This window comes from Oncorhynchus kisutch, linkage group LG7 (assembly GCF_002021735.2).
Source record: "Oncorhynchus kisutch isolate 150728-3 linkage group LG7, Okis_V2, whole genome shotgun sequence".
Taxonomy (NCBI): domain Eukaryota; kingdom Metazoa; phylum Chordata; class Actinopteri; order Salmoniformes; family Salmonidae; genus Oncorhynchus; species Oncorhynchus kisutch.
In genome coordinates this window covers 20,327,829-20,349,539 of record NC_034180.2, presented here as the reverse complement: position 1 = coordinate 20,349,539, position 21,711 = coordinate 20,327,829, and the positions used below count along the sequence as shown (strand labels likewise).

Below are 21,711 nucleotides of genomic sequence, written 5' to 3'. Positions count from 1 at the left end.
CAGATAGAGATGTAGCAGTGCCAGAGTTCATGATCCAAGGTCAGTTTTGCATTTCACCTCCTGATGATTATGATGACTGACAGTGTTAGAATAAAAAAAACACAAGGGCTTAATCATGCCATTTATTTCTCCATCTGTCTCTTGTCTTCAGGTATGTTTTGATGTGAGAGAGGATGCCAACCCCCAGTCCCGTCATTGCCATCTCACCAGCTCTTCAGATAACCTTCGGGCCAACTGGGGGCCCAAGGCTGGTTAGGAGACACCGCTAGAGACACTATTATGTAACTGTGATGAACTGAGAGAATATTAAGTTATGTAGCACTGTAATTAATGAATCATGTGCTGTATTCCATGCTCCTCTGTTCTTACCACTTTCCCATTCTGTCTTTTACACTCTCACACCTCTCTCGCCACCTCTTTCTTCCTCTGTTTTTATAATGCACACCAGATGTGCATTGAAGTACAGATTGAACTTGTATTTGTGTGTTGTCTTGGCTGTGTGTTTAGGGTTGTTGACCTGTTGGAAGGTGAACCTTTGCCCCAGTCTGAGGTCCTGAGCACTCTGGAGCAGGTTTTCATCAAAGATCTCTCTGTACTTTGCTCCGTTCATCTTTCCCCTATCCTGAATAGTCCCCTAGTCCCTGCCGCTGAAACATATCCCCACAGCATGATGTTGCCACCACCATGATTCACTGGTGCCAGGTTTCCTCCAGACGTGACGCTTAGCACGCAGGCCAAAGAGTTCAATCTTGGTTTCATCAGACCAGAGAATCTTGCACTTAAAGCTTTGATTGGTGGAGTGCTAACGAGATGGTTGTCTTTCTATAATGTTTTCCCATCTCCAAAGAGGAACTATGGAGCTCTGTCAGAGTGGCCATCGGGTTATTGGTCACCTCCCTGACCAAGGCCCTTCTCCCCCGATTGCTCAGTTTGGCCAGACGGCCAGCTCTAGGAGTCTTGGTGGTTCTAAACTTCTTCCATTTAAGAATGATGGAGGCCAATTGTGTTCTTGGGGACCTTCAATGCTGCAGAAATGTTTTGGTACCCTTCCCCAGATCTGTGCCTCGACACAATCCTGTCTCGGAGCTCTACGGACAATTCCTTTGACCTCATGGCTTGGTTTTTGCTCTGACATGCACTGTCAACTGTGGGACCTTATATAGACAGGTGTGTGCCTTTCCAAATCTTGTCCAATCAATTAAATTGACCACAGATGGACTCCATTCAAGTTGTAGAAATATCTCAAGGACGATCAATTGGTCACATGCATGTGATGCTTACATGTTTCACGTAAATAGAGAAAGGGTTGAGGGAATAGGGAATGTGTTTCCTAAACAAATGAGTGATTTCGGTAACAGAACTTTTCAGTCAGAAACAAGTAAGAAACTAAATGGCTGAAATAAGGTTGCAGCATCAGCACAGACAGCACAATAAACAACCACAATAAACTGTGGTGCCTTTTCGCTGCAGTAGGTGGAAGAGCGAGTCAAAGTACGCCAGTCACATAGGTACTCGCTGTCATTCATTTTAACACAGTGACCATCAGCCTCTTTCAATCACTTCGCTTAAAGCATCAGACAAGCTCAGAGCATACGTAGTTGATTTCATTCAAAGACATTGTGTGAGTGTCTATATATGGAAAAATACGTTTATACCAATCGATTGGTCAAAAGAACAGGATGACTTGGTCAATCAAGATTTTTTTCTAGTCAAAATGTGTTTGTTTTTTTTCATACATTTTTCATAAATGTTAGCATTTTTCTTCCACTTTGACAGAGTATTTTGTGTAGATTGTTGACCAAAAATTACAATTAAATGTATTGTATCACAACAAAATGTGGAAAAAGCCAAGTGGTGTAAATACTTTCTGAAGGCACATATACATTTTCTTATTGTATCAGATATTTAGAAAATATATTTTGAGTTAAAATACAAATTTAATTATGTACCTAAATTGAATAAATACACCGGCTCTATTTGCATACATGAACACATTAACATAAAGGGGTGGAAGAGGGCTTGCTCTATCTACCCTCCCTTCCTGCACTCACCTGCACTGTCTAGACTGCCTCATTAATTAATGTTGTTGTCATGTTCAACAAGTGTGTCAATAGCAGGATACCCTCAGATTGAAAATCAACATGCTTGGGTGGAGATTACGCCTATCTAAACATACTTTACATCATGGTTTCCCAAACTTGGGGTCGCGCCCAAGTGCGGTTGTAATAAATAGAGTGGTTTCTGTTTTCTTCCTACTCTAGCTCTAGCTTTTGAATGGTTTAAGCTACAAACTATTATGACTCCATCACTGAAAGATAAGAACATCTATGTATGTACGTACTGTTTACCTCTACTATGCCCACAAGCCGTTAGAACCGAGTGGACAATACCAGACTGGGGGAAAAATGTCTACACAGAAGATCATACAACATTATTACCTGATGCTCTTCTGAACTTACTGCCTGATGCTCTTCTGAATACCTTTCGGATGCATTTCAGTTACTTCAAACCATAGTCTTCAGTTTGAAATACTGTCAAAAAAATACTGTCTGACTGATTTGTAATAGACTGTCACAGCCCAAATAAAAAAAGTCAACATTGGCCATTGATTACAAAAAAATATATTTACATGGTGGGGTTGGGAAAGAAATGTGATATCCAAATGGGGTAGTGGGCCAAAAAAAGTTTGGGAACCCCTGCTTTACATTGTTTGCGAAATCAGAGACAATATCACTATAATCTGAATGCTCATTTTCGGAAGTTGCTTTCATTTCAGCGCATCTCATTTGTAAACATTTCAACTGTATTAAATTATTACTTTTTCAATTACACAAAAAAATGAACACCCATCAAAATAAAGTTATCTTTCTTCTCTTTCTTGTGATGTAAGTGTCGAGATGGTGCATTATATCCCCAAAGAAACTTTAGCGTTGTTTTTGATTCAACGGTAAGATGTATTCAAGACAATGTATTGAGCCCATTTTCAGCCATTACCAGGGTATTTGACAGGTCATCACAAACAGTGTAACGTTAACGGGGGAAAACGACAGCCACAAGCAAGAGTATGAAAGAGTCACAGGATTAAAATGAAAGCAATCCAGCGAGATTTAAGTGGAAAGTGCATTTGAACCCCTCTAACACAGGAAATGGCTGAAAAGGACAGATCCTCAGGTGGGCGTGGCATGCACGTTGCTAATGTAATGTCCATTAAGAGATTAATGGTTTCTCATGTACTGTACTTATTAACATACACAGACTAACAAGATACTACAAACGCTTTGCTGATTACACTGAAGGCACAAAAGCAGAGAGAGGCGTTTGCTGCCCTAATCTTCCACACTAAGCATGAAAACCATTTTAAATCTATTTTTCTAAGAAACGTTTGTGTACCCGTGATATGAATAATGATTTAAATCATAGAAAGTTGTTTTCTCATGTCTGTAGTTATAAACTGAAGGCGAGGGTATGACTCACCAATATCTCTCATGATGTTAATTTTTCTGTGCAGCTTGTTCACAAATGAACATCCAATGAAAACAAAAATCAGTAAATTAATTTATGTATATACAATAAATGAACTGATTGATGTATTCTGTTTTCAATCGTCTCTCTACACAGTATAATGGGATCATGCCTCTTTCTACAAACCCCTGCCATTCTTACCTATTACTGCCACCTTCTGGATGAAATTCAAAGTGTTCATAATAAACCATTTGATTCAGCAATAATAATAATAATAATAATAATATCATAATATTAATAACAACAACAATATATGCCATTTAGCAGACGCTTTCATTCACAGCGACTTACAGTCACGCATGCATACATTTTTTGTAGGCCCCAGCGGGAAACAAACACACGACCCTTGGCTTTGTAAGTGCCATGCTATCACTCACATTCAGCTGAGCACAAAATTGACCAAATTACAATAGAGATGGGCCTCTGCTTTATTTGCTCAGGCCTTGTCAAAGCACTTCTGCCCAAACAACCAGCCTGTTTGGTCTCTATCGGCCATGTTCGAAGTGCACTAGGAATAGGGTGCCATTTGTCTGAAATATACCCTATTACTCACTCACTCAATCACTCTAGAGGTGTCATGAGGACAGTTCTGTGCATTCACACATAGAAAAATATTAAAGGGTAGGTTCAGTATATTGACAACTTACGGTTGGATGGTTCTCACCCTGAAAGTCTATCGGCCAGGAGAAACTTTTCTTTAAACTGCGACTTTAAACAGCACAGTAGTAGTGTGCTTGTGACAAACAAATATGTCTGGTCATATTTTTGATGTTTTATTTTCATTTGTTATTTTATTGGGCCATCCCTTGCATCATTTTTTAGGCGTCCTAGGTATTTGCATGTAAATGAATGTGCACGAGTACTGCCACTATGGGGAGCGGTGACGTCAAATGGGAGCGTTAGTGAGATCTTGGAGGTTTCTCTTTCAAACTTGTAGAATGCCTACTACTGAACACCACTAACGTTTCTCCGTCTTATCATTCTATGGTATGTAATGTGCAAAAGTGCAAGATGACTCTCAAAATATTGAGGTAACATGGTTACTTACATAGTCCGTGAGTTTGGTGACGTTTTAAGGCAATTGGAGGGAGTTTTAATCGAGCGGAAAAACGTGTTGGTATGTTCCCCATTGTAAGTAGGTTGGCTAGGTTGCTAATGATTTACATGTAGGGATTAAGATGGCACACAAACGTTTTGTACTTTTAGCTCCTATTTGTTTTATTTTCTATGAACGAAGGCTCAGTTTAGTTCAGGAAATACAGTTGAAGTCAGAAGTTAAAATACACCTTAGCAAATACATTTAAACATTTAAATTCCTGACATTTAATCAGAGTAAAAATTCCCTGTCTTAGGTCAGTTAGGATCACCACTTTATTTTAAGAATGTGAAATGGCAGAAAAATAGTAGAGACAATTATTTATTTCAGCTTTTATTTCTTTCATCACATTCCCAGTGGGTCAGAAGTTTACATACTCTCAATTGGTATTTGGTAGCATTGCCTTTAAATTGTGTAACTTGGGTCAAGTGTTTCAGGTAGCCTTCCACAAGCTTCCCACAAAAAGTTGGGGGAATTTTGGCCCATTCCTCCTGACAGAGCTGATGTAACTGAGTTAGGTTTGTAGACCTCCTTGCTCCCACACGCTTTTTCAGTTCTGCCCACAAATGTTCTATAGGATTGAGGTCAGGGCTTTGTGATGGCCACTCCAATACCTTGACTTTGTTGTCCTTAAGACAAATTTGAAAGTATGCTTGGTGTCATTGTCCACTTGGAAGACCCATTTGCGACCAAGCTTTAACTTTCTGGCTGATGTCTTGAGATGTTGCTTCAATATATCCACATAATTTTCCTGCTTCATGATGCAATGAATTTTGTGAAGTGCCTCCTGCAGCAAAGCACCCCCACAACATGATGCTGCCACCCCCGTGCTTCACGGTTGCGATGGTGTTCTTCGGCTTGCAAGCCTTCCCCTTTTCCCTCCAAACATAACAATGGTCATTATGGCCAAACAGTTCTCTTTTTGTTTCATCAGACCAGTGGACATTTTTCCAAAAAGTCTGATCTTTGTCCCCATGTGCAGTTGTAAACCTTAGTCTGGCTTTTTTAATGGAGGTTTTGGAGCAGTGGCTTCTTCCTTGCTGAGCGGCCTTTCAGGTTATGTTGATATAGAACTTGTTTTACTGTGGATATAGATACTGTTGTACCTGTTTCCTCCAGCATCTTCACAAGATCCTTTGCTGTTGTTCTGGGATTGATTTGCACGTTTCGCACCAAAGCACGTTCATCTCTAGGAGACAGAACGCGTCTCCTTCCTGAGCGGTATGACGGCTGCGTGGTCCCATGGTGTTTATACTTGCATACTATTGTTTGTACAGATGAACGTGGTACCTTCAGCTGTTTGGAAATTGCTCCCAAGGATGAACCAGACTTGTGGAGGCCTACAATTTTCTTCTGAGGTCTTGGCTGATTTCTTTTGATTTTACAATGATGTCAAGCAAAGAGGCACTGAGTTTGAAGGTAGACCTTGAAATACATCCACAGGTACACCTCCAATTGACTCAAATGATGTCAATTAGCCTATCAGAAGCTTCTAAAGCCATGACATAATTTTCTGGAATTTTCCAATCTGTTTAAAGGCACAGTCAACTTAGTGTATGGAAACTTCTGACCCACTGGAATTGTGATACAGTGAAATAATCTGTCTGTAAACAATTGTTGGAAAAATGACTTGTGTCATGCACAAAGTAGATGTCCTAACCGACTTGCCAAAACTATAGTTACTATCAAGGAATTTGTGGAATGGTTGAAAAACTAGTTTTAAATGACTCCAACCTAAGTGTATGTAAACTTCCGACTTCAATTGTATATGTAAATATGCAATGTGATGATACAATGTGTTAAAGTGTTGATATTTGTCAAAAAAAATAAATAAAAAAAACAGTTTAACAGTTTGTTAGCTTTATGCTAACCAAATGTAGCTTTGCTAAGCGCTAGCTAGCTTTAGGCTAGTGGGTTTCAGCTATTGTTAGCTTACGTGTTAATGGTTTAAAAGGTCATGGTTGTAGCATTGTTTCGCACAGGCCTCCAGTCATTTGTAGCTTTTGAAAATTGATACTGCTAGTACAGTAAGTTATATAATGTAATGTAGCCTCTTATGGTACAATTTGATGGTTTTACATGCCAAATAGATTTTGTTGCTAGATGCTAAATACTACTGATTGAATAGCCTCAGATTATATGCACTATTGGTTTGGCCATTAGTGAAAGGTAATATGTGAATGTGTTTGAATGTGTAGATGTATGGCGAGAGGTTTTGTTACTTTATTTTTGATACTGAAATATGGAAATATAACAACGTAATACTACAATGCAATTGTAGTGTGGAATTGATTTTGACAACAAGAATATTAACATATTTTTTTAAACATTGTAGAATGCCTACTACTGAACACCACTAACGTTTCTGCGTCTCATCATTCTATCCTTATTATCTGCTGACCCGTCTCAGTCCGAGGCGTGTAACATACTCACAGATATCAAGCTAACTGAGGAAGGTTGAGTGTACTCACAGATATGAAGATATTGAGCAAGTTCTCCAGAGTGGGCAGCTGAGGGATGAGTTTCTGCACCACTTTGCTGAAGGCCTCAAATATGGAGTGGTCATAGATGCTGGTCAGGTAAAGACTGAAGAGTCAAAGGGGAAAACAGTCAGTTCCTTTCAATTGGGTATAACTGTAACCACATACAGCAGCAGTTAGACTGGATCTACTCACAAGTGCATAGCAAAAATGAATGTGAACAAAATGTAGGTAATGTAGCTTGGAGAGAACACTCTGGCCACACACTAGTAATCCACATTATGGTAGCTTCATTTGAAAACACCTCTAGCCCTTGGGGGACGTGGCAGCCATCTTACAAAATGGCCGCTAACGGTATTACCAAAGATTTTTATAACTAACCCAAGATAGACTGTCGTTTCCACTGGGAGTAAATCATAGTGTGCAGAACAAGCAAGGACGTGGGCAGAGCCAAGTACGAGCTAGTAAAATCCAATTGGTGCGTTCTAGCATTTATTTCCATTAGGGAACACCTACTCTGTGACGTACACGTGACCAATAACTAAATACGCCCTTGTACTTGTTCTAAACAACGCAATTTTAGAAACTTTGGCAAAGGGTAAACATTTTTAAAATGCAGTTCACTATGGTACAGATTTTAGTTTTGGAAACAGAAAACTGTATGGAGATCAAATGTTTAATTGATGAGAAAATGTAAAGAATGTCGCACAAAACCCATCTAGCTCCGTCTTCTCCCACTGCCGGCCACTGAGCTTCTTATATTTGGTAGTTTGTGGAAATGCCAACCGGATGCTTCACATTTATACATCTGGTGAAATGTCTGGCTCATTGTTCTATCTGTGGTATTACCTTAGATGTATCTTCTCCAAGCCAGCGTCAGCCAGGTCGTCATTGGCCCGTTTGTGTATGTCCCTCTGCTTCTCGATCTTAGCGTCGTCCGACAGCCCATCCACCTTGTGGATAAACACCTCAAAGTTGATTTCTGGGTTGACCTTGTAGGCCCTGGTTACTGTGAGGTGGAGCCGACTCAGCGCCTCCACATAGTCATCCTAGAGACAGACATTGGGGACAGGATGGACAGTTACTGTTATAACAGAGGGAAGTTGGCACTTTCTATGAACAGCCTGTGTGTAATTAATGCATTTATAGCGCCTTATATGGTTAGTATTACACTCCTAGTAGTCGCTTGAGTCCATCCTTCCAAATCTCGTCTCGTTGACAACGTGAGCGATGTCTGGGCATCCGAGGCTACACTCTAGACATGCTTTAAACATTAATACAATTGTTGTATACAAATGCATAAATGCCTTTTGATGCATTCACAATACATAACACCAAGGACTTAGATGAGATCTGGCCCTAGCTCTTCAATAACACATAGATGGTTCAAAGACAGCCAAGTCACCAAAAGGATTCCCGATTGCTGATTGAAGCTCTCACAGCAAGACTCCTTATCAAAGAGGTGTGGAACACATCTAACAACCTAGTTTCTATTAGAGACTTGGAGACGTTGCTTTTCTACTTTCACTGTACACTCAAAAGTTCTGAGAACTTTTTTGAATTTAACTGAACTGAACCGAACTGAACTTTATTGATCCCAGAAGGAATCCTCCAACCGGGCATTCTTCAACCAGGATTTATGGAAAACCAGAGAATTTTCTGGAAGTTTTGGGAACTTTGAAACCCTAACATGGCCACCACTGTTTCCATGTAGTCACCTGTGAGTCGATGACGAAGATGAGGGCCCCTGTTCCTCTGAAGATCATCTCGTAGTCAAAGGTGGGGTCAAAGAAGTCGATCTGTCCAGGGAAGTCCCAAATCTGGAAGCTGACGAAGGAACTGTTGGACACGTCCTCTCTGCAGATCTTATTCAAATCAAATTCAACTTTGGTTAAAGTGGATTTAAAATCACAACACACTTTTTTCAGTAAAACAATACAATGATGGAGATAGAAAACAAACAGAAGGCAGTAAAAAGAGATGTATAAAATAACATAAAAAATGCAGTCTAAAAAAAACCAGTAAAATCATCACCAGGCGAAAAAGGTGGGTTTTCAAACGTGATTTAAAAGCTTCAACAGTGCCTGTGTGACAAAAGTCACTGGTGTATGCTTAACAGAATGACTTCCATAGTCTATCTGGGACGGAACACTGTCCTTTACCAGGCCAGGGATCCTCTGTCTTGTGACCGCACCATGACAACATCTCAGCCAGTTGGGTCAATTCGATAGCACGAGTGGAGTCATTTCTACCTGGGCAGTGAGGTTACGGTGTGATCTAACTCGGTTACATCTTACCTTATTGGTGCTCTCCAGAAACAGGGTCTCGTTGGGGGACATCTTGTGGAACACCACTTTTTGGATGGAAGACTTGCCGCTACGCCTTAGACCCATGAGGAGGATCCTGGGCTTCACCTCCCCACTGAGGGGGTCACTGAAACCACCTGGGGGAGGGAGGGAGAGATGTGTTTTATGACAATGGTGTGTATTTATTAATATCGATGTTTATATTTTTGCTGTGTATGCACTGGACTGATGAATGGTTTGTGTATTTGTTTTTTAAAATTGAGCTGCCCTTCTTGGCCAGGACTCTTGTGAAAGAGGCCTTGTAACCTCAATGGTGACTTCCTGGTTACTCGCATACCAGTATTTAGCTTGGTGATGATTTTACCGCAAGCCAATTAAATACATAAGAGCAACTCATACTCAGGGAACATGTGCTCCACATACACCGACCAACCAACACCACATGAGTGTAGCTCACACTCCGACAGCACAGTTGGCATGATGTGTATCATATAGCATGGAATCTCCTCAGCCCCATAGAGCCACAGTTTATCTGACCCAAATGGCACACTATTCTCTTTCTAGTGCACTTATTTTGACCAATGCCCTATGGGCGGCCCCTAGTCAAAAGTAGTGCTCTACATAGGGAAAAATGTGCCATTTGTAATGCGGACAGTGCCTTCTCTGGCCCTGGTACTGAGCTGGCCAAATCAAATGCTTCCTCTGACCTTGATAACTCTCCACTGAGGGAAGAATGTGGTCTGCATTCTGTCACCACAGGGCTGGCCTTCCTAATGCTGTAACATTATAAGGCTGCGGCCAAATGCCACCCTATTCCCTATGGGCCCTTGTAAAAAAAAAAAAGTGGTGCAATTTGGGATGTAAACTGAGACTGAGACTTGGCACTCATGTAATGGAATGTGGTTGAGATGACCACCACAGTGGTAATATATTATGGATTCTGAAGAGCATTCGGTAGTTTATAGCTTTGGGAAACGGAACGGTTCTATCGGTTATTCTTTCACTGACTGGAATGATTCATGACAAATGGCTGGCTGGCGGGTATGAAGAGAAGGCCCAGTTAGGCAATTAGCAGCGTATGCATTGAGATCACTGTTACTTTTAGAGAAGAAAAAAAGGACCTCTGAGCATATGAAAGTGTGCTGTTGCAGAATTATTGGAAGATCATTGTAATGTAAGAGACAGTGGTGACTGGTCATTTAACAGAACACACACTGTCTGGGAGAATGATGAAATCCCCCGTTGAATTTCTCAACACTCTCTGAGACTAGAGAAAGAGAGGCTAGAGAGGCGCTGTCTATCATGTGACAGTTGAGTAATTATACAGACATAACCAACATCCCAAATGGCACCCGATGCTCTATTTAGTGCACTACTTTTGACCAGGGGCCCTACGTAGTGCGTTTGATAGGGAATAGGGTGCTATTTGGGACGCAAACATTCCACACCTTATGTAGCTTATTTGATCCAATAGTATAATTTGGATTGACTCTTCAATGCATAATTTCACTATCTGCAGGTCACACAGTCCTATACCTCTGACAGGGAGTCTGCTTGCATCAAATTAAAGATTGGAGAAGAATCCGGATATAAATCTAAAAGAACAAACTGTAGATTTGTGAGAATGTTTGAGCTACCTATTGGAATACATGCACATATTTTGGCAGTTCTTTAATGGTCATAGATTGTAATCACTTATTAAACGTTAATAAAGGTATTATCAAATAGTCTTTAAAAAAAACAATAATGCCAAAAAAAATGTAATAAGACTATGTCAATCAGATTCAGATGCACTGAATGTCAGGCAGCAAATCCGTGAATATGCAGAGGCGCAACAGGACAGGCTTCAATTTCTCTAGTCAAAACTGACCAATGATTCCTTTTTAGGTAACATGACGCATGCAAACCAACACGTTTCTCATAGGCCAACGCTCAATATGAACACAGCTTTCGCCTAGCTAGCCTCGTTGACACAGTAGATTACAGTAGCTCATTTAAATGTAGCTGCCAAACGACAACGCGTTCGGTGTGAAAGCGCTTGGAGGTTATTTTACGCTGCGCTATGTATAAACATTTCACACAAATAGTGAACTTCAAAGGGTTTAGACACAATTCACCTCGTAGTCTACATAGCTGGGATACAGTAAGATGAAACATTGTGTCAATATATTCATGACCTTCCTGACGCGGAGGGAGAAAAGTTTTGCCACTACCTCCGTCTTCGCAGCTACAGTCCAGATTCCCGTCTGTGAATGTATCAAAGTCGTCGTCGTCGTCATCGTAATAACCAATCGCCAATGTTTCTTCGTCTTCGACCTCGGTGTACTTCGAAACCCCCTCGCTGCTGCTGGTCATTTTCTTAAATGTCTCTGTTGGTTAGGCTAAACCACAGACGCTGACCAACTTTTCCACAGCATTGTCACCTGATATGTGCAAACCATTATGAACTTTCACCCCCTCTTCCTCCGTGTGAATAAAGCATGCTCGCTGGCCAGCATACCATCCCGCCTGCGAGAGAAATTGCAGAACACTGCAACAATTCCCCGCATTCAGACTTGTTGGAAAGATGCCAGCGCCGAGTCAGATCAGGGGCAAAACTTGCAATGCAAATGCAAAATTATAGCATGCACCTCGTCCCATCAATGAGCTTTTCTCTCGTGCGGATCTTGAGATGTGTACACTATATTTTTCTTAGAATGAGCTCATACAGTGCCTTAAAAAAGTATTCATACCCCTTGATTTATTCCACATTGTGTTACAGACTAAACTCAAAATGTATTAAATATGTTTTTTTCTTACCCATCTCCACACAATGCCAGTTATTATTTTCAAAATTATTTCAGTTCTGTGAAATTGGTTGTTGATCATGGCTAGACAAACATTTGCAGGTCTTGCCATAGTTGTTCAAGTCTGTTTATGTCAAAACTAACTAGGCCAGTCAGGAACATTCACTGTCTTCTTGGTAAGCAACTCAAGTGTAGAGTTGGCCTTGTGTTTTAGTTTATTGTCCTGCTGAAAGTTGAATTAATCTCCCAGCATGTGGTAGAAAGCAGACTGAACCAGGTTTTCCTCATGGATTTTGCCTGTGCTTAGCTCCATTCTGTTTTATTTTCTATCCTGAAAAACTCCCCAGTCCTTAACGATTACAAGCATACCCATAGTACGATGCAGCCACCACTATGCTTGAAAATATGGAGTGTGGTACTCAGTAATGTGTTGTATTGGATTTCCCCCAAACATAACACTATGTATTCAGGACAAAAAGTGAACTGCTTTGCCTCATTTGTTGCAGTATTACTTTAGTTCCCAGTTGCAAACAGGATGCATCTTTTGGAATATTTTCTATTATGTACAGGCTTCCTTCTTTACACTGTCAATTAGTTTAGTATTGTGAAGTAACAGCAATGTTGATCCATCCTCAGTTTTCTCCTATCACAGTCATTCAACTCTGTCACCATTGGCCTCAAGTCACCATTGGCCTCATGGTAAAATCTCTGAGTGGTTTCCTTCCTCTATAAGCAACTGAGTTAGGAAGGACTCCTGTGTCTTTGTAGTGACTGGGTGTATTGATACACAGTCCACCAAGTGTAATTAATAACTTCACCATGCTCAAAAGGATATTCGAGGTCTGATTTTCTTTATTTGTACCTACCAATAGCTGCCCGACAAAGCGAGGCATTGGAAAACCTCCCTGATCTTTGTGGTTGAGTCTATTAGAAATTCACTGCTTGACTGAGGGACCTTACAGATAATTGTATGTGCGAGGTACAGAGATGAGGCAGTCATTCAAAAATCATATTCAACATTATTATTCCACACAGAGTGAGTCCATGCAACTTACTGTATGACTTGTTAAGCACATTGTTACTCCTGAACTTATTTAGGCTAGCCAAAACAAAGGGTTTGAATAATTATTGACTCAAGAAATTTCAGAATTTCATTTTAGTTTGTAAATATTTTTAAAAAAAGCATAATTCCACTTTGACATTATGTTTTTTTTTGTGTAGGCCAGAGACAAAAAAAAATCTCAATTTAATACATTTTAAATTCAGGCTGTGACACAACAAATTGTGGGGAAAAATCAAGGGTTGTCAATACTTTCTGAAGGTAGGCTACTGTATGCTGGCCTATGGAGTCCAATTGGAAACCTAACTACCGAACCATCAAATTATTGGATTTATAAATAAATGATCTGGGCTCACGAATGGACTAATCTCTATAATATGTACTGAACCAGTGGAGATTTTAGCATGTAAATCTTGGTGGAGCAAAAAAACGAATGCATGCCAGCAAAAGCCATTACACAACACAACACTAAACAATACATGAATTGCACTATAACGGTGACAAGCGGTGCCCATAAACTGTTTGAGCCTACATAAAGCTGTCCCAACATCTCAACACTGGCTATCAGCGGAGCTTTGTCTGGCTGCGAAACTGTTCATTCAGCCTCATTTACTGCCTTTTAAAAAACACATCTGATATGGCTGACTTACTTAAACAAATGTGGTTTCTGCTGACAATTGAGATGTGCAAACTATGGCATAAGGGGATGACAAGCGGACAACAGACAATCCGTAATTTCGATTAAGACATTAATGAGTGAGCTAGGATGGACGTAGTCAATATAACTATTTGTTTGGCACTGTTGAAATGTACAGAGACGGAATTCAGAACATGGGCAGTTCTTACAGTGTTCTACCTGGACACCAAGTCAGAACTGTAGGATAAATAAAGGGGGCACATAAGCAGACAATGAAAGCTCTTACAATATTCGATGATTGCATTTCTCTAAAACAGGTTATAGACTACATGTGCACCACCAAGTCAGAACAGTAGGCAAAATTAACAGGGGTAAACAGACCAAATTATTAGGCACATGGGCTACTAACATCTTACTACACAACATACACTTGGTATTACTTCTTAGCTACAGTTTACATATCTCCCTGGCATATTACATCATTTATGCAGCAGCATACAATACATTTTTGGACTCATCCTGTTGTGCTGTGCTCTCTTGAAAAGGAAGGTAGCGCGGTGATACTTCGTGGGCAAATTTTGTCATCAAAGTCTGTCATTCTCTGGATTTATGGTGCTTTCAAAACAACTGGGAACTCAGAAAAAAACAAGGTTGAATCATGATGATGTCATTGATCTTCAGGTTGTAGCTCTAGAAAGATGCCAGATTTACAATTCTGTGTTGGATGACCGTTCAAAACCTATTTTCCCAGTCTGAGCTCGTTTATTCCCAACTTCCCAGTTATCTTGAACTCACTGAAGTCAAGTTTTTGCACTTCCGAGTTAAGTTGTTTTGAGCGCGGCACAAATCATGCTTTATTGACAGCATGGCCAATGTTGAATGTTATCATTTTAAACTTGGAAAAGAGCTTCTTAATCCCAGTTTTGGCACCACACAGCCACTCCACTGAATAGCAGGCTAGTGATTGCTTTTAAATGCTTGCAGTTAGCCACTGATTCCTTCCAAACCATTCATTGTTGAATTTGCGATTTCCAAAGCAGCCCCACCTGACCTGAATGATGGGTTGTCACTGGGTATTTGGAGATCAAACGATTTCAGGATCATGGACAGTTCAGCACCATCGACAGTTCAGGGCACGCCTTTCACCTGCGCTTCATCGCTGATTCCAAAGCTTACAGATAAGCTTTTGATATGGCACTGTCACATATCGACCACATGACAGCGCTGTAGGTACAGATTTTAAAAACAACTAGATCTTTACTGCCTCTGATCTGGCAGACTCACTAAACACATACTTCTTTGTAAATCATATCTTAGTGTTGGAGTGTGCCCCTGGCTATCCGTACATAAAAAAATATGTGTGCAATCTGGTTTGCGTAATATAAGGAATTTGAAATGATTTATACTTTTACTTTTGATACTTAAGTATACTCTAGAAATTACATTTACTTTTGATACTCAAGTATATTTAAAACTGAGAATGGATCAACATTGTACTGACTCCACAATAATTACCTAAATGACAGAGTGAAAAGAATGCCAATACATAGTGTCCCCATGAGTGTCACCAAACACTTTTAGACTTTTACTTTTAGGTAGAATTTACTGTGTGACTTTCACTTTTACTTGAGTCATTTTCTATTAAGGTACGGTATCTTTACTTTTACTCAAGTATGACAATTGGGTACTTTTTCCACCACTGTTGAAAGGTAAATTCCTCTCCCAGAATGAAGCAGGTTTTCATCTAGGATTTTGTCTGTGCTTAGTTAGCTCCATCCCGTTTATTTTTACACTGAAAAACTGACCAGTCTTTTCCAATGTTAAGCATACCCATACCATGATGCAGTCACCACCATGCTTTAAAAAAAGGAGGCAGTTACCCAGTTATCCAGTTGTATTGGATTTGCCCAAACATTTTGCCAAAAAGTTTATTATTTTGCCTTGTACATTTTCAGTATTACTTTAGCGCATTTGTTGCATGTTTTGGAATATTTTTTATTCTGTGTATTGGCATTCTTCTTTTCACTCTGTCATTTAGGTCATTATTGTGGAGTCAGTACAATGTTGTTGATTCATCCTCAGTTTTCTCCCATCATAGCCATTGAACTCAGTAGATGTTTTAAAATCACAATTGGCTTCATTGTGACAACCCTGAGCAGTTTCCTTCCTGTCCTGCAGCTCTGTTCAGAAGGACAACTGTATCTTTGATGTGTCTGGGTGGTCTAATACATCACCCACAACATAATTATTAACTTGACCATGCTTAAAGAGATATTCAATGTCTTATTTGTTATTGTTACCCATCTACCAATCACTGCCCTTTTAATGAGGCTTTTGAAAAGCTCTGTGGTCTTTGTAGTTGAATCTGTGCTTGAAATTCAATACTTGACTGAGGGACCTTACAGATGTTGTATGTATGGGGGACAGAGGAAGGGCTAGTCATTCAAAAATCATGTCAACCCCTATTATTTCACACAGAGTGAGTCCATGTAACTTATTACGTGATTTGAAAAACCAGATTTTGTTCCTAAACTAATTTAGGCTTGCCATAACAAAGGGGGTAAATACTTAGGGGAGAGTGGGGTAAGTTGAGGTCCCACCCCTTGTTTTTGGGAAACCATGCACATAATGAATCATGTGGGATTTTAACAACGTCGAAATAATGTATTGTTTTATAGGTTTCATGATGTTGTATTTAAACCAAAGTAGATTGTTTTAACATTGTTTTTATACATTAGTTGGGGTCTCTATAAGCTACAATATGAGGTCTTAAACCTAGCATGTAAGTGCATCCGTGTAGCTGTGTGGGCTAATATAGTCAAGTGTTAGCCTTAGGGTAAGTTGAGCCAATGGCCATTGGGTAAGTTAAGATAGTGGTTGTCAAACCCCATACAAATGGTCATGACATTTTGTCAGCTTTATGCATAATATGCATATTTTTGCAATGTGTCATGCATATGAACAAAATATTTGTATTGTTACCAAGCAGACATCATCGAGCACTGTGTATACACACATAAAACAAGCAGGGGTCTAGCCCCCCTTGAGATTATTGAAAGCAGCCAAGGAAGTGAGAGAAGGGAAGAAGTCCATTTGAGAAGCAAGATATAACCATAAATGGACTGAATGACACTGAGGTGTACATTGACAATAAAGAAAACAAATATGTATCTGTGTGAAAGAGAAGCTATGATAGAGTGGTAGAGGAACACAAGGTCTTATCTGATGACATGGAGTCAGTCTGAGCTTGCTAAAAATATAAAGAATCTTGCGGAGCAGTTTCATGGACTTAGTAGCCTCAAATGCAGAGAACTGGACTATGAATTGGCACATTGAAGCAACGTCCTTGTCCCGGACAACTGGTCAACAAATGGTAGGTAAGTGATATTGAACAGAGAGATCTATACCTGAAAGCAGGCATAGATTTAAGACATACAATGTACCACACCCCCATTCCATGAATTAAACTTTGACCTACCAGCACCATCACCCACTGTTATAGGACACCATCACCCACTTACCCCAAGGCAGATCAACTTACCCTGTCCCTATGCTCAATTTACCCCATACCCGAGATAAGTTGTGCTAAGACAGCACTTTTTTCGGGGACAAGCTATGTTTTCAAAACTGTTGTGTTTACATGAATTCAGATTTTTTCCAAGGATACACAACATCCTGAAATATATGTACAGTTGAAGTCGGAAGCTTACATACACCATAGCCAAATACATGTAAACTCATAGTAAAAATTCCCTGACTTAAGTCAGTTAGGATCACCGCTTTATTTTAAGAATGTGAAATGTCTATCGTAGAGAGAATGATTTATTTCAGCTTTTATTTCTTTCACCACATTCCCAGTGAGTCAGAAGTTTACATACACTCAATTAGTATTTGGTAGCATTGTCTTTAAATTGTTTAACTTGAGTCAAACATTTCGGGTAGCCTTCCACAAGCTTCCCACAATAATTTGGGTGAATTTTGGCCCATTCCTCCTGACAGAGCTGATGTAACTGAGTCATGTTTGTAGGCCTCCTTGCTCGCTCACGCTTTTTCAGTTCTGCCCACAAATTTTCTATAAGATTGAGGTCAGGGCTTTGTGATGGCCACTCCAATACCTTGACTTTGTTGTCCTTAAGCCATTTTGCCACAACTTTGGAAGTATGCTTGGGGTCATTGTCCATTTGGAAGACCCATTTGCGACCAAGCTTTAACTTCCTGACTGATGTCTTGAGATGTTGCTTCAATATATCCACATAATTTTTCATCCTCATGATGCCATCTATTTTGTGAAGTGCACCAGTCCCTACTGCAGCAAAGCACCCCCACAACGTGATGCTGCTACCCCCATGCTTCACGGTTGGGATGGTGTTCTTCGGCTTGCAAGCCTCCCCCTTTTTCCTCCAAACATAACGATGGTCAATATGGCCAAACAGCTCTATTTTTGTTTCATCAGACCAGAGGACATTTCTCCAAAAAGTATGATCTTTGTCCCCATGTGCATTTGCAAACCTTAGACTGGCTTTTTAATGACGGTTTTGGAGCAGTAGCTTCTTCCTTGCTGAGCGGCCTTTCAGGTTGTCGATATAGGACTCGTTTTACTGTGGATATAGACACGTTTGTACCTGTTTCCTCCAGCATCTTCGCAAGGTCCTTTGCTGTTGATCTTGGATTGATTGATTGATTCGCACCAAACTATGTTCATCTCTAGTAGACAGAATGTGTCTCCGTTTGGAAATTGCTCCCAAGGATGAACCAGACTTGTGGAGGTCTACAATTATTTTTCTGAGGTCTTGGCTGATTTCTCTTGATGTTCCCATGATGTCAAGCAAAGAGGCACTGAGTTTGAAGGTAGGCCTTGAAATACATCCAGAGGTACATCTCCAATTGACTCAAATGATGTCTATTAGCTCAAATGATGTCTATTATCAGAAGCTTCTAAAGCCCTGACATAATCTTCTGGAATTTTCCAAGCTGTTTAAAGGCACAGTCAACTTAGTGTATGCAAACTTCTGACCCACTGAAATTGTGATACAGTGAATTATAAGTGAACTAATCTGTCTGTAAACAATTGTTGGAAAAATGACTTGTGTCGTGCACAAAGTAGTTTTTCAGTTAGTTGTCCTAACCGACTTGCCAAAACTATAGTTTGTGAACAAGACATTTGTGGAGTGGTTGAAAAACGAGTTTTAATGACTCCAACCTAAGTGTATGTGAACTTCCGACTTCAACTGTCGATACCTTTTGTTAGAAGGAATACTACATTTCCTTGACATAGTGATTGTGAAAGTAAAAAATATTCAACATTTAGTTTAGCTTTTACATTTGTATAAATTTGTAAACATTTGAAAAATGTTCTTTTCACTTTGACATAATTAAGTATTTTATGTAGATAAATGACAAAAAATGTATCTATTTAAATCCCACTTTGTAATGCAACAAAATGTAAGAAAAATTCCCGGGCGGTGAATACTTATGATACCCACTGTATAGCATGCAGCAAATCTCTGATTTTACTGAGTCCACAGTAGGGTATCTTGAGAGAGGAGGCTTGCCTCTCTAATCCTCAAATAATACATTCAAAAAATAATCTCTAAAGACACGCAAAGCGATCATGGGTGGGTTGGCCATCTGGCAGTTCTGGCAAATGCCAGATGAAACATATTTTTGTTGGGTGGACTGTTCAAAATTGACCAAACAAAATAAAACATTTAAATCACAAAAGAAAGGGACATGGCCAGTTGCCCACTGGCCTGTTAAGATGTTATTCTCTTCTTTCTTAATCATTTAATTAAGCATTTGCCTCATCAGTGGGCAGCAGATGGACCCCTTCTTTCAAAATTGGCCGGCCTGGTTTTCTGATTGAGAAAGGGGTCAGGCAAAAATTCACCTTCAAATTCAAACACACATCAGCAAAGAGACCTGCTGAGACTCATCAGTCGGCCCAGAACATGGATCATAAAAAACAGAAAGGTGGTGCTAAAAAGAGACAAAAAAAGGCTCTTGAGACTGACGCTGCTAAACGTGTAAAATGAACCAACTTATTTTCTAAAAGTTCTGGTCTGAGAAATGATGTCGGCGCATTGACAGATCAGATGCAGTCGAGGCAGGGAGAAAACAAAGACAAAAAAAAGAAACAGATTTAACCTACTGCTGCCAATTCATATTTTGTCTGTATGTCATATTAAATAGTAGTTTAATTATCACTTAGGCCTAATTATGGAAGGGGGGGATTCAGAGGAACAGATATTTTTTAAATTTATTTGACCTTTATTTAACTAGGCAAGTCAGTTAAGAACAAATACTTATTTTCAATGACAGCCTAGGAACAGTGGGTTAACTGCCTGTCCAGGGGCAGAATGACAGATTTGTACCTTGTCAGCTCAGGGGTTTGAACTTGAAACCTTCCGGTTACTAGACCAACGCTCTAACCACTAGGCTACCCTGCCGCCCCAGGTATCAACCTGCAATAGCCTTAAAAGTTGTTAGATTAGCTTTTATAACACATAAGCTAATAGCCGTCAAGCTAATCAAATCAACTTTTATTGGCCTCATACACATGTTTAGCAGATGTTATTGCGGGTGTAGCAAAATGCTTGTAAATCGCCATTTAAAACATGAAACACTGGATTAATCCATAATAGCTAAATAATCCTCTGTGAAAGGTCAATTCAGGGACTCTCTGTGTATTTAAATTGTTTTATCAATGTTTATTCTCTCCTAAATCTGAGTCTTCAGCCAGCGAGTGGGTCTTAGTTTATGAGCTGTAGTAACAAGTGACTCTGGTGTCGAATTACATTACATAGCCACCGCCACTGGAGGCTGGAAAGTCCCGCCTATTTCCTGCCTAAGGCCTGTCACTTCTTGGCAGAATGATACGCATAAGCTGCACTGTCAAATGAAGCAGACGCTGGAAATCTATCAGCATCCACATAAAGTACTCCTGGCATCGTTCTATGAGAAACACAGAAGGTTTTATATTGAATTCAATAGAAGAAAACAGAGAGAGCGGGAGAGAGAGATACTTATACTCTCAAAACATTAAGGAACTGCAGTCTCTCTCTCCTTTTATTTTTCTGTAACTCATCCATTAGTGAATGAATAAACACATCTATTAGACAAAGAAGAAAATCACTGAATAAATGCCTTGTAGATGACCATTGGTAGTTGTGTGACTGTAACTTTGTCACTCATCATTATTCATGATTCATTCAGGACTATCAGGAATCATGGTAGCATCCACATGAATGTAGAAGTGTTTAGAGACATATTCTATTCATACATACAATAAAAGTGACTCCAAAATGACACAATACATTATTTACCAGTCATTTCTATTAGGCACAAAATAATCTGAAACGCAACCAAAGCAAACAGCAAATGCATCCAACAAGTTTGAAGAGTCACAAGCTTGATGTAATTATTGCATGCTAGGAATATGGGACCAAATACTAAACTTTGGACTACTTTAATACATATGCAGCAGACCACATGAAAAATATGGGTAGGGTTAGGGTTGTAGAGAATCGAAGGACCGTGAATGTAATAAGAAACCTTAGGTGCTGGATTAAGGCCGGTAGCAACCACTTGAGAATGTCCGGTCAGAACAAGGATGAGGCGGATGTCCAGGTTAATGAGAGTTTAACGGAAAAAGATGTCCACCTTTACACACACACACACACACACATCTGACCACTCATGGTTCAGATAACTGAGAATCATGTCCAGCGAGAACTGACATTGACTATGTGGTCGTTTAGACTCATGCACAATTAAACATCAGACATACATGGATTCAGTCCACAGGAGGATAAGTTCAGCAGGAGG

The 21,711-nt window shown here is 39.9% G+C and overlaps 1 protein-coding gene across 1 annotated transcript in view; it reads right to left on the bottom strand.

Moving 5' to 3' along the window:
• rragd (ras-related GTP binding D) overlaps positions 1–11,931 on the bottom strand; it is a 38,538-nt gene extending 26,607 nt beyond the window's left edge. The window contains exons 1-5 of the mRNA XM_020487697.2: positions 11,618–11,931; positions 9,396–9,541; positions 8,817–8,963; positions 7,948–8,147; positions 7,090–7,204 (exon numbers count right to left, since the gene is read on the bottom strand). Of these exons, the coding sequence (XP_020343286.1) occupies positions 7,090–7,204; positions 7,948–8,147; positions 8,817–8,963; positions 9,396–9,541; positions 11,618–11,759 (750 nt within the window). The 5' untranslated portion in view covers positions 11,760–11,931. The remainder of the gene's footprint in view (positions 1–7,089; positions 7,205–7,947; positions 8,148–8,816; positions 8,964–9,395; positions 9,542–11,617) is intronic.
• Between the last annotated feature and the right edge of the window lie 9,780 nt (positions 11,932–21,711).